A 15,531-nucleotide genomic window follows, 5' to 3' on the forward strand; every position below is an offset into this window, starting at 1 on the left:
AGACCCCACCCACCCTGCAGGACTTGCCCCAGAGTTGTACCTCTCTAGATGCTGCCCTTCAGGCTCCACCCTCAGGATAAGCCTCCTTCCATTCAGCAAGCCCCACCCCCAAAGCAGTCTTCCCTCTGAGACCCACTTCTTCAGGACCCCATGCTATGAAGTGCCAAGCTATACTCCATCCCTCAAAGTCCCCACTAGGTATGAAGCCTCTCCACCCAAGGGTTCACCTCTAGGCCTCCCCAATGGTGTTCCCTCCTTTGAATATCCATACTGTGAACCTGGGTCCTAGTTTGTGGTAAGGTCCTGGGGTGCCCATCCCTGCTCAGGACAGGCCGTGGAAGGTGCGATGTTAGAGTTTCTAGGGTGAAAAGGTAGTTCTGAGGAATAGATCAAGATGGAGGGGAAGGGACAGACTTGGAGCTGCAGGGATAGACTCTGGGGAGCCAGGGTAGAGTCTGCTTCTTCCCCAGGGCAGCTTGCTGTGTATGAGAATGTGAGGGGTCTACACTGGGAGTCTGCAGCCCCAGAGACCTGCCTGGGTGGGGTAACTGGGCTTACCTGTCTGTCAACTCCTTAGACAGTGTTCCCAGGCACCTGTGGCTGCTCCCCTTGCCTTTGCCCAGGAGACTCCACTCCTTTCTTAAGCCAGATGCCTTTGTGCCCACATGGCACTCCTTTCTTCAAGGGAAGGAGGTGCCCATCCCATATGTTCTGGGCTCAGTGTACCCCTACTTTTCATAGCCTCAGAAGATAGATGACCCAGGGCTGATGGCCTGTTACGGCTACTCTGGAATGTGACCATGGTGCTGCAAGGCACCCTGCCCCCCACCCCAGGCCCTGCTTATTACCTGGCTGCCTGTTCCCTCCAGCATTGGGTCAGATATTTGTGCACTGAACCTCTAGGGTGGCCATCCGTATGCCAAGGTATTTTTCCGCTCTTTGGGCCTTTGAGTTTCAGAACATCTGGGGCTTGGAGCTCTGAAGACACCCAGGCCCATGCCATCAGGTCCTGCTGGCTCAGGATGGAAAGTCAGGGTCAGCAGAGGGAGGATGTATAGGCAGGTCCAAAGACTTTGAGCTGCACTAATGATGATGCTGTGAGCTGGACACCACATTATATGCCTGGTGCCATAACCTGCATTGGTTCAGGGCCTAGGTGGTATATGTGTGGCATGGGGGGGTGTCATAGAGTAGTCACTGAGGCCATTTTCTGAGGGGCAGTGTGGCAGGCAAGGTTCAAGCTCTGCAGGCCTTGAGCAAAGGTGGATGGGTGGATGGGTGGATGGTGGATGGTGGATGGAAGAGTGTTGGCCCCTGGAATCCCTGACCCTATAGCACATGACTTTGTGTGACCCAGGAACAACAATCTGACCTTCCTGCGGCCATACTATCAGACGGAGGAAGGTGAGGAGAACCCCTTCATCTGTTCCTCACGCCGTGACAATGGCATGCAGAAGTGTTCCCACATCCCCAGCCGTCGTGAGCTACGAGTGCAGTGCACATTGGGCTGGGAGGCTTACGGGCAGCCACAGGCTGAGGATGGGGCCACTGGCCGCAATGCCTGCATCAACTGGAATCAGTATTACAATGTGTGCCGCTCGGGAGACTTCAACCCCCACAACGGTGCCATCAACTTTGACAACATTGGCTATGCCTGGATCGCCATCTTCCAGGTGGGTGCTGGGGCTAGTGGCCTGGGGATATCCAGTGGTGTGTGACAGTGATACCAGAGAAAGGCACCCACACTGGGGTGTGACACACACTGTTCCTGGGAGCTGGAGGGCATGAACCCATGTCTAGCCACCTGCCTCCCCAGGTCATAACGCTGGAGGGCTGGGTGGACATCATGTACTACGTCATGGATGCCCACTCGTTCTACAACTTTATCTACTTCATCCTCCTCATCATTGTGAGTGTGGGTGTGGCTGGCTTGGGGGGCAGGGGTGGGGGTATGTCCTGTCTCTACCTGTTGTTACTTGTCCTGAGTCTCCTGGAGTCCCTGAGCTCAGCAGTGCAGAGGCCACAGAGATGGTGGGACTGGCCTGGGCTGGATAGGTGAGCAGGGGGCTTCTCTGTCCTGCCTCCAGTAAAAGGAAGTGGATAGGATTGGAGGAAGGCCTATACAGCCCCCGGCCCAAGGTGATGCCCAGAAGCTGCAGAATTGTCAGTCTTAGGTCTCTACATTGTGTCTGGCCCTCTAGCACAGCAGCCCCACAGCAGATGTAGCTAAGCATGAATTCCTGGCACAGACCCTGTAGTGCACATGAGTCTCTGGTACAGTCTCTCACAGCATCTCTGGTCCCACATCTCTTAGGTCCATGACCTCTCCTCAAAAATTTTCCATAGAATCAATCACTCCCATATAGTACCCTACAACATGCATTCCCCCGTGACACAGCCTCACACAGCAAACATGTCCCAGATTTGGTTTCCTCTTGGCCCTCAGTGTCCCAGACAGACAATGTCAGTTCATCAAGCAGCAGATGTTCCCAGATCCCTGGGTGCATGGGAGCTGCCTTCAGGGACTCGCCAAGGAAAGGGACATCCTCCAGCTGTGTTCTCAGGCAGTCCACATGGCAGGTTTACAGAGTAGAGCCCAATAGTGGTCTGTGCCAGAGAGGGCTGGTCACGGGAACTGGGGAGGGGGGAGGCCACACAGCTGGGGAGGACAGCATGACCACAGTGGAGGGTCTTGTTGGAGTCAGGCCTAGGAGAAGGGGCAGGTCACCCAGGGTCCCCAAGGGAGGTCCCTGCCCCACTGTCACACACACAGTTATAAAACACATGCTGTGCGCCCACCCCTAGGGTATTACTGTTCTTGGCATTGTGGTTGGCCCCAGAGCAGGCCCTGGCAGGGCTGGGTGTGGAGTAGCCAATGGTCACATGCACCCTGCTACAGGTGGGCTCCTTCTTCATGATCAACCTATGCCTGGTGGTGATAGCCACACAGTTCTCAGAAACAAAGCAGAGGGAAAACCAGTTGATGCGTGAACAGCGGGCCCGCTACCTGTCCAATGACAGCACTTTGGCCAGCTTCTCAGAGCCTGGCAGCTGCTACGAGGAGCTGCTCAAGTATGTGGGCCACATCTTCCGAAAAGTCAAGCGTCGTAGCCTGCGTCTCTGTGCCCGCTGGCAGAGCCGCTGGCGCAAAAAGGTGGACCCCAGCAACACTCTGCATGGTCAGGGGCCTGGGCGGCGGCCAAGGCAGACAAGCAGGCATGCAGCCTCTGTGCACCATCTGGTCTACCATCACCACCACCACCACCACCATCACTACCACTTCAGCCATGGTGGCCCACGCAGGCCCAGCCCCGAGCCAGGTGCTGGTGACACCAGGCTGGTCCGGGCCTGTGCACCACCCTCGCCACCATCCCCAGGCCATGGGCCACCCGACTCTGAGTCTGTGCACAGTATTTACCATGCTGACTGCCATGTGGAAGGACCACAGGAAAGGGCCCGGGTGGCACACACTGCAGCTGCAGCTGCCAGCCTCAAACTGGCCTCAGGTTTGGGCACCATGAACTACCCCACCATCCTGCCTTCAGGAACAGTCAACAGCAAAGGTGGCACCAGCCCCCGACCCAAGGGGATACAGGGTGCTGGAACCTCAGGGCCTGCAGCACACAGCCCCCTGAGCCTGGGCGGCCCTAGCCCTTATGAGAAGATTCAACATGTGGTCGGGGAACAGGGTAAGAACCTGGCCTCCCTGTGTAGAAGTGGCAGGACCTGGGTAAGGCAAGGGTATATAGAGAGACTATAGGTCCATTCCTATGGCCTGGCCACATCCCTGGAAGACTTACGGAGTTCTTAGTGAACACGGGCTGCCCTGGGTGGGGAAACTGAGTCTGGGGCAGTACAGGAAGAGAAATGAAGTTTAGAATCTCTGCAGGTGTTAAGAGGTCATGGGGTCCTGGGAGCTGCTACAGTAGCCTAACCCCATCTGTGTCCTTCCACCTCAGGACTGGGCCGAACCCCCAGCCACCTGTCAGGCCTGAGTGTGCCTTGCCCCCTGCCCAGCCCCCAGGCGGGCACACTGACCTGTGAGCTGAAGAGCTGCCCATACTGTGCTAGAGCCTTGGAGGATCCTGAGTTTGAATTCAGTGGCTCAGAGAGTGGAGATTCAGATGTTCATGGGGTCTATGAGTTCACACAGGATGTGCGGCACGGGGACCGCAGAGACCCCATGCAGCCATCCACTGAGGCTGACACATCAGGCCAGGGCAGCGAGCGGCAGCGGCCACCTCGGCAAGCACCCTCAGGAGAGCAAGGTGGGCTGGGCCGCCTCTGGGCCTCCTTCAGTGGCAAGCTGCGTCGCATCGTGGACAGCAAGTACTTCAACCGCGGTATCATGGCAGCCATTCTGGTCAACACACTGAGCATGGGTGTTGAGTATCATGAGCAGGTGAGTTCTCTGCTCTGGGGTGAAGCTGGGCAGAGCTTACAGGATGATGAGTCCCACCCAATGCCACCAACAGAAAGCATGTCCCTGTGTCTTTTTAAAGTTTCTAGCCTTTTCCCATGGTCAGTGGGGCTTGGCACCAGAGCCAGAGAGCCAATAGCCAAGAGTTATGGCTCTTTGGACTGGGCTCTACCGAGTAGTGAACACAGAGATAACTTGACTCTAGGGTCTGGTCTGGTGGTTCTCCCACTCTGGGAGGGACAAGTGTCTTGAGATCACCAGAGACACCCCCCCCCACGAGTGAAGGGGTCCAGAAGCAAGGCACTATAAGGACCTTCACCCAGCTCATAAAGTAAGCTCTTCCCAGGATTCCTTGGGAGGGGCATTCTCCAAACTGCCCAGATTCCTTGGCCATGCCCTCAGGGACCTGGGAAGCCAGAAGTGATCTGTATTGTGGTTTGGTCCTGTGAGAACCCTGGGGCCAGAAGGACTATTAAGAGGTTTGTGGAAGTCCTTACCTGCCTAGATGGTGCAGACATTTCTCCCTCCACAGCCCCAGGGATAATAAGGCTGACCCCAGCAGAGCAGGCACTCTTGGGAACCAGGCAACTCCTGGAGTACAACACACTTTTAGTGAATGGTGTAATTTCCTGTGGGCTTTTGCTTCTAGACCTTTTTAACTGCTTTTTCTTATTTTGAAGTAACTTGGGGAAAATCCACCCACTGTGGATCCACCTCAGGCAGGTTTGGACAGGATTGTGCTAGGTTGAAGACAGGGCAGTTGTATCTTGAAGAGCCTGTGTGCATGTGTATACATACACAAATGCCTCACACACAGGCAAGGTTCTTTTATGTACATAAGTGTGCATGGATGCACACTGCACATTTGGCTCACTTATTTGCATGGAAATCAGTGCATGCACATGTGCAAAGCTCACTTATGTGCATGGAGAACGGTGCCCATGTATTAACTGTATTCACAAGACTCATCTATATGCATGAAAACTGGTACACTACATGTGCATGTGCAAGGTGTTCACCTATATGTGTGGAGACAGATACAACATGAGCACACAGATATGGGCAAATTTGCACACAAGTGTCTAGTACATGTACACATTTGTGTTTGTGTGCACAGTTGTACTAGAGCATACACACCCAAACCCATCTCACCCATGCAGGAATGCACAGATATGTACACACAGAGATCACACTGGTGCACACATGTAAACATGCACATACTCTCATGCAGGCAAGAGGGTCAGCACATCCATGGTGAGAGGTCTTCAGGGCCTTTTATGGAGGAAGGGATTGGTGAGGCTGTGAGGTACCAAAGCTGTATAGACACTGCCTTTGTGTTGAGTACCCACAGCCCATCCTAGGCCCCAGCATAATGTCTCAGCTCTGGCCCTTGGCCTGTACTTGTAGGGCTTGCAAAGGGAGGGATATCTCTGGAGACTCTTGATAGCCCCTAAGCCCAGCTATGATGGTCGGAAGGTCAGGCTGGGGATAGTCAAGAGTGAAAGAGCCAGGAGGGTCATCCTTTAGGTGATAGTTATCTCTTAATGAAATTTTGGTAGCCCTCAATCCCTTGTACCCTTGAAGCAGCCAACTGCTTCTGCTTCTGGGTTCTGTGCCCATAAGGAGTGGAAGCCATGGTAGGTCCTGACCACCCCTCCTGACCCACAGCCAGATGAGCTGACCAATGCGCTAGAGATCAGCAACATCGTGTTCACCAGCATGTTTGCTTTGGAGATGCTGCTGAAACTGCTGGCCTGCGGCCCACTGGGCTATATCCGGAACCCCTACAACATCTTTGATGGCATTGTCGTTGTCATCAGGTGAGGCCCATCCCCATCCAGGCCAGAGGCTTGGGGAGTCCCACTCATCAGGCACTGCAGAGAGCAAAGCCTGGTACAGGTGGAAGGTGGTTGATGGCATTCACGGTGGGGTAAGGGTGTGAGGACCCTGGTCATTCACGTAAGATCAGGTCAAAGTCCCCACCTTGGAGCTTTGTCTCTCCTACTGCACAGTTGGTCAGCCATGTCTGACATGAAGGTTTCTGGAATCTGGTGGTGTAGGTCAGCTTAGGGGCAGAGTCATGCTGGCTTTAAGACAAGGTTGGAAGGAGCATTTGCAACAGCAGAATAAGCCCAGAATGATGGGGAAACTTCAGGGTGAAACCCCTACCTTCCTTCAGAGGAGGTGGACCCTCAGGAGCTGCACCTGGCAATGAGAAATTGAACATACAGATGAACCAGGCTTGAAAGACTGGGATAGAAGAAAACCTCACATCAGCAAGCTCCCTAACCAACTGGAGGCAGGACTTCCCAGGGGTTTAGGGTCTATGACTAATGGAGATACTGCAGCTCCTTGGGTACCTTGATGTACCTGGACCTGCTCCCAGCTACAGGATTGACCAGAGGCCATTGCTTGGTGGCTTCCAGACTGGCAGTCCTACCTACAGGAAGAGGGCCCCACAATTGGAATGGGTCATCCTGACCCTTATTCTGGTGTCTCAACCAACAGTGTCTGGGAGATCGTGGGGCAGGCAGATGGTGGCTTGTCGGTGCTGCGCACATTCCGTCTACTGAGGGTGCTAAAGCTGGTGCGTTTCCTGCCAGCACTGCGACGGCAGTTGGTGGTGCTCATGAGGACCATGGACAATGTTGCCACCTTCTGCATGCTGCTCATGCTCTTCATCTTCATCTTCAGGTGGGTGGGGCCCGGGACCAGAGAATGCACCTGTCCTGCTGTCAGCCCCTGCACTTCTGCTCCCTCAGGCAGTACTGATAGGGCACCCACCACATTGGGGACTAGGCATGGTGGGGGTGGGGCTCAGGGGGTTCTGTTCTGTGGGTCTTACAGATGGAAGATGAGCTTGGTCCTGGAAATGGTGCCAGGCTCCTTGTGGGGTTTGCTGAGTCCCTGACATGCGCCAGCCTCTGCCACATGGGGAAGAGTTGGGAGGGTGAACAGCCCACAGAACGCATCCTGATCAGTGGGGCTTATACCGATATCTGCCTGAAGCCAGAGTGGCCTCTTCTCATCCATCCCTTTAATGCCCAAGGTCTTCTCAGCTATAGAGAAAACCAGTGAGCTCCAGGGTCAGCCTTTACTGCAAAAACTGTGTGTGGTGAGGTGGGCAACTGACTCAGGTGGAGGGGAGGTGCTAGGCACCTCACTCAGTGTCTACCCCCCTCAGCATCCTGGGCATGCACTTATTTGGTTGCAAGTTCAGCCTGAAAACTGACTCAGGAGACACCGTCCCTGACAGGAAGAACTTCGACTCCCTGCTGTGGGCCATCGTCACTGTGTTCCAGGTACTGCCCCAATTGTCCCTAGGACAACCCAAGCTAAATCCCTGAGGAGACAGACTGGGGGACAGCTGGCTCCATCCCCAGGGGGGCACACAGGGTCTCCTTGTGGGACCAGAGCCACCTCCAGCCCTGTGGACATGTCCCCTCAGATCCTGACACAGGAGGATTGGAATGTAGTCCTCTATAATGGCATGGCCTCTACTTCCTCCTGGGCTGCTCTCTACTTTGTGGCCCTGATGACCTTTGGGAACTATGTGCTCTTCAACCTGCTGGTGGCCATCCTCGTAGAGGGATTTCAGGCGGAGGTAATGAGCAAGGAGAGTGAAGCCTGGGTAGGGAGGTGGGGTCCTGCCTGAGAAGACCCTCCACAGGCCTGCACTGCCTCTAGGAGCAACCTCTAGGCCCCCATATCTACTCTGTTCCTAAGCCAGGGGACTCCCTACCCTGGGTACAAAGGATGCTGCTATGGGAGCCTCACACTTGCCTTGGGTGCAGGGTGACGCTAATAGATCTGACATTGATGAGGACAAGACATCTGCCCACTTGGAGGAAGATTTTGATAAGCTCAGGACCACAGGTGTGTGCTTAAATAGCATGAACTGGGGCAGGGGCCTGGCCAGTGGGTACTGGAACCTCTGAAGGCTCAGACAGCCTCTTATCCCCTAGAGATGAAGATGTACTCACTGGCTGTGACCCCAAATGGGCACCTGGAGGGCCAGGGCAGTCTGCCCCCTCCCCTCATCACACACACAGCGGCCACACCCATGCCTACCCCCAAGAGCTCCCCACACCTGGACACAGCTCATGCTGTCCTGGACTTGAGGCGCAGCAGCAGCAGCTATGTGAGCCCCCAGCTGGGAGACCAGAAGTCTCTGGTAGGGACCATCTCCAACCCCTGAGATGAAGGAGGGGTCCCCATAAAACCCCAGCCCTGTTTAAGACAGAGTCGGGGTCTTTCTGCTCTTGGAAGCCAGGGTAGCTGTTCCTGTGAGATGAGCATAGAGAGACCTGAAGGAGGACTGTGTACAATCTCTCCTGGTCACAACAATATGAAATTGCAATAGAAGATAAAGGCTGGCCAAGCACAGGGCATATCAGACAAACAGAAAAGGGCCAACAAAGATACTTAAAGCAACCTGGGAAACATGCTGAGGGTTTGTGGGTCACAGAGGACATGGTAGCTGAGAGTCTCCTGTGCAGGAAATGGCCACCCCTAATGGTGGTTGCCCATGGCTACTAAGTCCCTGAGATGGCCCCAGTGAGAGGTGGGCAGAGGTGGACCATATGGATGGAAACAGGAAGATCTGAGGGCAGGGATTAGGTGAGGGAGGGAAGAGAAGATGGAGGAATCATGGGCCCCTGGAGCAAAGCCACCCATTAGACCATGTCATAGCCACATGCTATGGGTTCCTGAGAAGTGGACAGATAGGCTAGTGGAGAATAAGTCTCAGCTCCTGAAGGACCCCAGAGGTGAAGCTGAGTCTGGATAGGGTACACAAGTGATGGGAAGAGCCAGAGAGGACCTGGGCTGCTGGGCCTCTGCAATTCCAGAGGTCATTCAGAGTTGTACTTTACCAGCCCTGGCTGATGGGAGCCTTTGCTCTGACCATGACCAGCCAAGTCAAGTGTTGCCTGAAAACAGAATTGGTAATGCCCTGGTAGAGTGCTTGCTGGGTGGGTTGACCATGCATGCCCAGGCCATGATGGCAGTCGACGATGACTTGAGAAAGGCCCTTATGGCCCAGAAGCTAGGGTATGTGATAACCCTCAGAACTGTACCAATCTGCTTACTCTCCTGCGCCCCCAGGCTAGCCTTCACAGCTCGCCTTGTGCACCCTGGGGCTCCAACAGTGCAGGGAGCAGCAGGCGGTCCAGCTGGAACAGCCTGGGCCGTGCACCCAGCCTCAAGCGCCGCAGTCAGTGTGGAGAACGAGAGTCGTTGCTGTCCGGTGAGGGCAAGGGCAGCACAGATGATGAGGCCGAGGATGGCAGGCCAAGTGCAGGGACCCACCTAGAGACCTCATCTGGGCCCCGAACCACCACCCCATTGCGGCGAGCCGAGTCACTAAACCACCGCAGTACACTAGACTTGCGCCCCCCACGGCCTGCTGCCCTCCTGCCAACCAAATTCCATGACTGCAATGGGCAGATGGTGGTGCTGCCCAGCGAGTTCTTTCTGCGAATTGACAGTCACAAGGAGGACACAGCCGAGTTTGATGATGACATGGAGGATGTAAGTGAGAGACATAAGGCGGGGCATGACTAGACCCACAGCCATCCCCACTTCTCTCTCAGTGCTTGTTCCCCAAAACAGAGTCCGAAGCAAACAATATATTCATGGTGACTTGACAGAAGGGAAGGGAGCAGATCACTAAGGGCAGGTATCCAGCTTCAGCCAGTCCCAGAGTTGGACCCACCTGTCATTGGGGGCCAGGTCCCTTAGGGTCAGGAACTGCGTCTCTGTTGGAGGAAGGAAGGTGACCACTAATCAGACCAGTTCTGTTGACTGAAGGCAGTTCTGGAGCCGATTCACTGTCCCCTCCCTGTGCCCTCCTAGCGTGGCCACCCTCCCATTATCTAGGTTGGGAAGGTGAAGTGGAAGGGACAGAGAATGGCAAGAGAGGTCAGCCTGCAGCAGAAGGGTCAGGATGGGCATGTTCCAGGAGACAGCAAGGAGAGGCTGCCTAGACTTAGACTACCTCTGCATCCCCAGAGCTGCTGCTTTCGCCTGCACAAGGTGCTAGAGCCCTATGCGCCCCAGTGGTGCCGCAGTCACGAATCCTGGGCCCTGTATCTCTTCCCACCACAGAACAGGTGAGGTGTTTGGCATTGAGGTTGCACATCCCACTGTGGGAGGCAGGGGAGGATAGAGTGAGCCTGGCCTTACCCACCCATGGCAAGCATCTCACCTCAAAGGCCACTAGATAGCCAGCCACAGGCTCTGTACAAGCTGCTCTTAACCCTCTGCTGCCTCCCCAGGCTGCGTGTCTCCTGCCAGAAAGTCATTGCACACAAGATGTTCGACCACGTGGTCCTGGTCTTCATCTTCCTCAACTGCATCACCATTGCCTTAGAGAGACCAGATATTGACCCTGGCAGCACAGTGAGTTCCCGAAGGTGGCTGGCCCTCTGAACAGGGTAGGGTGGGGTGGACTTGGCCTACCCACTGGCCTCTCCCTGCAGGAGCGGGCCTTCCTCAGCATCTCCAACTACATCTTCACAGCCATCTTCGTGGTGGAGATGATGGTGAAGGTACCTATGCTCCCTTCCCTCTCTGGTCCCTGTCCCACACTGCCCCCTCCTGGGACCCTCACCAAGCCTGTGCACCACTGCCCCCTCCCCAGGTAGTGGCCCTGGGCCTGCTGTGGGGTGAGCACGCCTACCTGCAGAGCAGCTGGAATGTGCTGGATGGGCTGCTTGTCCTGGTGTCCCTGGTTGACATCATCGTGGCCATGGCCTCAGCTGGTGGTGCCAAGATCCTGGGTGTCCTGCGTGTTCTGCGCCTGCTGCGGACCCTGCGGCCACTGAGGTGGGGGCACAGAGGGCAGGGGCCACCCATACAAATCCAGAAAGGACCCAGAAGCCCAGTACAGCCTCTGCCCACCAGTATGGCTCTTGTGCCACACATTCACATCACCATAGGGCTTTTGCACATGCTGGTCCTTCTGCCCACTGGTGGTCTTCTTGGATGCGCCCAACGGCGTATCCCCTCTGCCTGGGTGCAGGGTCATCAGCCGAGCTCCAGGCCTCAAGCTGGTGGTAGAAACTCTGATATCATCGCTCAGGCCCATTGGGAACATCGTCCTCATCTGCTGCGCCTTCTTCATCATCTTTGGCATACTTGGCGTGCAGGTGTGTGGCCCCAGCTAACCCAGGGTCAGCCCCTCCCTGGGCCTCAGTTCCCCATGGTGGAATGGACCCTCTCCTACTGGTTGGGTGGTCATCAGGCCTGGCTTGGAGCCCAAGAGGCCTGGGGTGGGAAGGTTGACTGGGTCAGGCTGCCTGGGGTGACATCCCCTCCCGACCAGCTCTTCAAGGGCAAGTTCTACTACTGTGAGGGCGCAGATACCAGGAACATCACCACCAAGGCTGAGTGCCGTGCCGCCCACTACCGCTGGGTACGGCGCAAGTACAACTTCGACAACTTGGGTCAGGTAGGTACTGGGAAGCATACAAAGTAGTCATGGTGGTAACTAGGGGTATGGGGGCCATGGCCACAACCCTACACTGCCAGTGACCCTTACACTGCTGCACAGGCGCTGATGTCCCTGTTTGTGCTGTCGTCCAAGGATGGCTGGGTAAACATCATGTATGATGGGCTGGACGCCGTTGGCATTGACCAGCAGGTGCGAGAGGCTGGGACAGCTGCCATGGGTAACCTTGAGCAAATCTATGAGTCCCTGGGATTGAGGCAGGTCTCAGTAAACTTCCTCAGAATATCTGGCCACCACCATTGTATGGCCACTCCCCCTGGCCGTACAGGCCAGTCCCTCGGAGGGCACCTCCCGCTGAAAGGTGGACTCTTGGAGACCCACCACCTCATGTGCTGCAGCCTGTGCAGAACCACAACCCCTGGATGCTGCTGTACTTCATCTCCTTCCTGCTCATCGTCAGCTTCTTTGTGCTCAATATGTTCGTGGGCGTAGTGGTGGAGAACTTCCACAAGTGCCGGCAGCACCAGGAAGCCGAGGAGGCACGGCGGCGTGAGGAGAAGCGGCAGCGGCGCCTGGAAAGGAGGCGCAGGAGTAAGGCGGACCCCCGTGGTGTCGGGTCGGTACCTGTGCGCATGCTGTGTGGTGCCCAGCTCCCAGGCCCGCAGCTCACAGCCCACGTGGTTCTGCACTTGGCCGCCTTGCATGGGGCCTGGGTCTCGGAAGAGGGGCTAGCAGGAGCCGATAGCTGCCATGGCAGGAGGCAGGGTACCCCCATGTGGCCTCAGGAGGAAGCTGGGACACTACCAAGTCCCCTTATGAATTAGGCACAGGAGAGCGAGGCCCTAGCTTGGGAGCAAGGAGGGTTTCCCACAGAGGCTCCCAGTGTTCCTACGTCAGCTGCTCAGACATGTCCTTATTTTTCCAGGCACTTTCCCCAACCCAGGTACCTGCCCTGCTTTGCATGCTCAGCCTGCTACTGCTGCTGCTGCTGCTGTTACTGCTGCTACTACTACAGTGGGAAGGGCGGGTGTCACAGGCCTCCAAGGGCCGCCTCAGGGTGGGCACAGGTGCCAGGCGCCAGAGGGTGGGAGGAAGGGCCAGGGCTTGCCCACCAATGTCTATGTTGCTACCTCCGTCCCTGCTTGGCCCTCATGGCTGGCATGTGCACACGTCTGCTGTGCAGGGGACAAGGGCCATCCTCACTCTTAAGGGGCTTATGGCTGCTCTTTGTTGTCTCTGCTGGCTGCCAGCCCCTCTGGCTGCCTGTATTGAGCTGAGTTTGCTAGTGACCGCATGCTGGGCTGAGGAGCATGAGGGTCCAGGGTGGGGTGGTTGCTGGTCAGCCCCTGCTCTCCTGGGCCCTGGCCTTCAGCCCCTGAATGTATGATTCTGGGGGCTACAGTGGGTTCTGGGGTACAGGGTAGTCCACACCCTCACCTTAGAGCTCAGCCTCACTGAGATCCTGGGAGCTGCTGCAGGCACAACATACAGACAAGCCTATGGGGATGCATGTTGGGATGGGCACCCCAAAGTGGGCTCCTGTCTTGCTGTCCTGATGTCAGCCTCAGGCTGGCTGAGGTGTAGTTCCTAGGCCATAGTTAATCACCAGTGGCCCTTTGGAGGCTTGGAAGGGCTCAGCCTGGGGGCCAGAGATGACTCATATGTCATCTCTATCCAGCTTCAGGGACAGATGGGGAGATGAAAGAGGGGTCACCCCACCTCATCAGCAAGATGTCTGAACCCTGATGTTTGTACAGGGTAGACGTAGAAACTAATCCTTCCTGCTTCCCAAACTAAGCCCAAACTAAAGAACAGGGGCTTGGCAGGGACCCAGGTGGAGGCTGTGACAGCTTCCTTGTACTTCTTGGGTGTTGCTGGGGGCTGCTAGTCCAGGAAGTTGACTTGCCCACTAAGTACCATGGACTCACAGGCCTCTTGGCCAGAACAGGCCCTTTAAAAAAAAAAAAAATCACTCTTCTCCAGTTTAGGACTAGTCCCAGGGGCCACCCAGCCCAGCCAGGGCCCTGCCTGAGCTGCCCCCACATGATTAGGTCAGGATCTCTGAATACCAAAGGGCGGTGGGCACAGTATCCAGGTGGCTCAGTGGTCCCCCCTCCCCACAGAGGCCCAGCGCCGGCCCTACTATGCAGACTATTCGCACACGCGCCGCTCCATCCACTCGCTCTGCACCAGCCACTACCTGGACCTCTTCATCACCTTCATCATCTGCCTCAATGTCATCACCATGTCCATGGAGCACTACAACCAGCCCAAGGTGGCCAGGGGCAGGAGCTAGACTGGGGAGGGGGTCCCCCATAGGATGTGGGGGACACAGAACCTGTATTCTAACTAAGATACTGAAACTTGCTGGGGCCCTCCCTGCAAGTTCAGATACTGTTGTGTGGACAGCCAAAGCAAAAGGGGCTGGCCAGAGACTGCAGGCCTGAGGATCATTGTCCTTTCTGTCACCCTCCATATGCATGCTGAAGGGCTTTTGTCTTCAAGTAGCATGAGGCCTCAGAGCAACAGAGCTTTTTAATGGAATACATTTGGCCTTAAGAAAATGCCATCTGTCCATTAGGGTTGAGGACAGAGCAGAGGTTAGTTTCTCCCTTTCCTGAGGTCCTCAGCCTGCTTGCAGGGTCATCAGGTGATGATCCCAGACCTGGTACAGACCTCATGGACTCAGCACTGAGGGAACAAGGAGATGGGGGCAGCCAGACACCTCATAACACCTTAGCCAGTCTCTACTCTGTTCCTAGTCACTGGATGAGGCTCTCAAGTACTGCAACTACATCTTTACCATCGTCTTTGTCTTTGAGGCTGCACTGAAGCTAGTGGCCTTTGGGTTCCAGAGGTTCTTCAAGGACAGGTATGTGGTCTTAGAGGCAGGGCAGGTGGTAGGGAGAAGATTTCTTGTCCTTCTGGGTGAGCTTTGGCAGAGCTGCAGCTACTCCAAGCCATAGTCATGCTAAGCCTCACCCCTGGCCGGCCAGGTGGAACCAGCTGGACCTGGCCATAGTCCTCCTGTCCATCATGGGCATCGCACTAGAGGAAATTGAGATGAATGCTGCCCTGCCCATCAACCCCACCATCATCCGCATCATGCGCGTGCTTCGCATTGCCCGTGGTAGGTGGCCCCCGTGTGTCCCATCCAGGGTCCACCCAGGCTGTCATTAGAAGGCCCTAGGCACAATAGGAGATGTGTTTCACCCTCAGCTGTTGACTGGTATGTCTGCAGCCAGGGGGACCCTGGCCTCTAGATGGAAAGTGAAGGGGACTTGTATCCAGGGTCCCCTAGATAGTCAGGTCAGCCTGGCCCTGCTGACACTCAGCTCCTGCCCTAGTGTTGAAGCTCCTGAAGATGGCCACAGGCATGCGTGCCCTGTTGGACACTGTGGTTCAAGCCCTGCCTCAGGTAGGTTGGGATCCAGGACCCCTGAGGGCTACCATGAGCCTTCAAGGGTACAGGCTTCAGGAAGAGCATGGCATATGCCCGTCGCCCACTTGCTCTGTCCTGAGGCCGGGGTCATGCCCGAGTGCTTGGCTCAGCTGATCTGGAAGAGGTTGGAGATGGTGCTACACCTTGGCCTCAGGCTCTGGTCAAGAGCTGTAGTGGCTGGTGCCTGCTCAGCTGGTTCACTTGAGAGGTAAGGGG

The 15,531-nt window shown here is 55.9% G+C and overlaps 1 protein-coding gene across 1 annotated transcript in view; it reads left to right on the top strand.

Moving 5' to 3' along the window:
• The window catches only part of Cacna1h (calcium voltage-gated channel subunit alpha1 H), a 59,671-nt gene that overhangs the window by 38,789 nt on the left and 5,351 nt on the right, over positions 1-15,531 (top strand). The window contains exons 6-29 of the mRNA XM_008856259.2: positions 1,358-1,673; positions 1,817-1,909; positions 2,900-3,689; positions 3,960-4,402; positions 6,089-6,240; positions 6,929-7,114; positions 7,605-7,722; positions 7,869-8,024; positions 8,215-8,296; positions 8,386-8,594; positions 9,527-9,952; positions 10,433-10,533; positions 10,699-10,822; positions 10,903-10,971; positions 11,064-11,248; positions 11,445-11,571; positions 11,748-11,873; positions 11,976-12,065; positions 12,272-12,464; positions 12,799-12,816; positions 13,997-14,148; positions 14,636-14,745; positions 14,870-15,003; positions 15,221-15,291. Of these exons, the coding sequence (XP_008854481.2) occupies positions 1,358-1,673; positions 1,817-1,909; positions 2,900-3,689; positions 3,960-4,402; positions 6,089-6,240; positions 6,929-7,114; positions 7,605-7,722; positions 7,869-8,024; positions 8,215-8,296; positions 8,386-8,594; positions 9,527-9,952; positions 10,433-10,533; positions 10,699-10,822; positions 10,903-10,971; positions 11,064-11,248; positions 11,445-11,571; positions 11,748-11,873; positions 11,976-12,065; positions 12,272-12,464; positions 12,799-12,816; positions 13,997-14,148; positions 14,636-14,745; positions 14,870-15,003; positions 15,221-15,291 (4,471 nt within the window). The remainder of the gene's footprint in view (positions 1-1,357; positions 1,674-1,816; positions 1,910-2,899; positions 3,690-3,959; positions 4,403-6,088; positions 6,241-6,928; positions 7,115-7,604; positions 7,723-7,868; positions 8,025-8,214; positions 8,297-8,385; positions 8,595-9,526; positions 9,953-10,432; positions 10,534-10,698; positions 10,823-10,902; positions 10,972-11,063; positions 11,249-11,444; positions 11,572-11,747; positions 11,874-11,975; positions 12,066-12,271; positions 12,465-12,798; positions 12,817-13,996; positions 14,149-14,635; positions 14,746-14,869; positions 15,004-15,220; positions 15,292-15,531) is intronic.

This window comes from Nannospalax galili, unplaced genomic scaffold, assembly GCF_000622305.1.
Source record: "Nannospalax galili isolate Female #2095 unplaced genomic scaffold, S.galili_v1.0 scaffold668, whole genome shotgun sequence".
Classification (NCBI taxonomy): Eukaryota; Metazoa; Chordata; class Mammalia; order Rodentia; family Spalacidae; genus Nannospalax; species Nannospalax galili.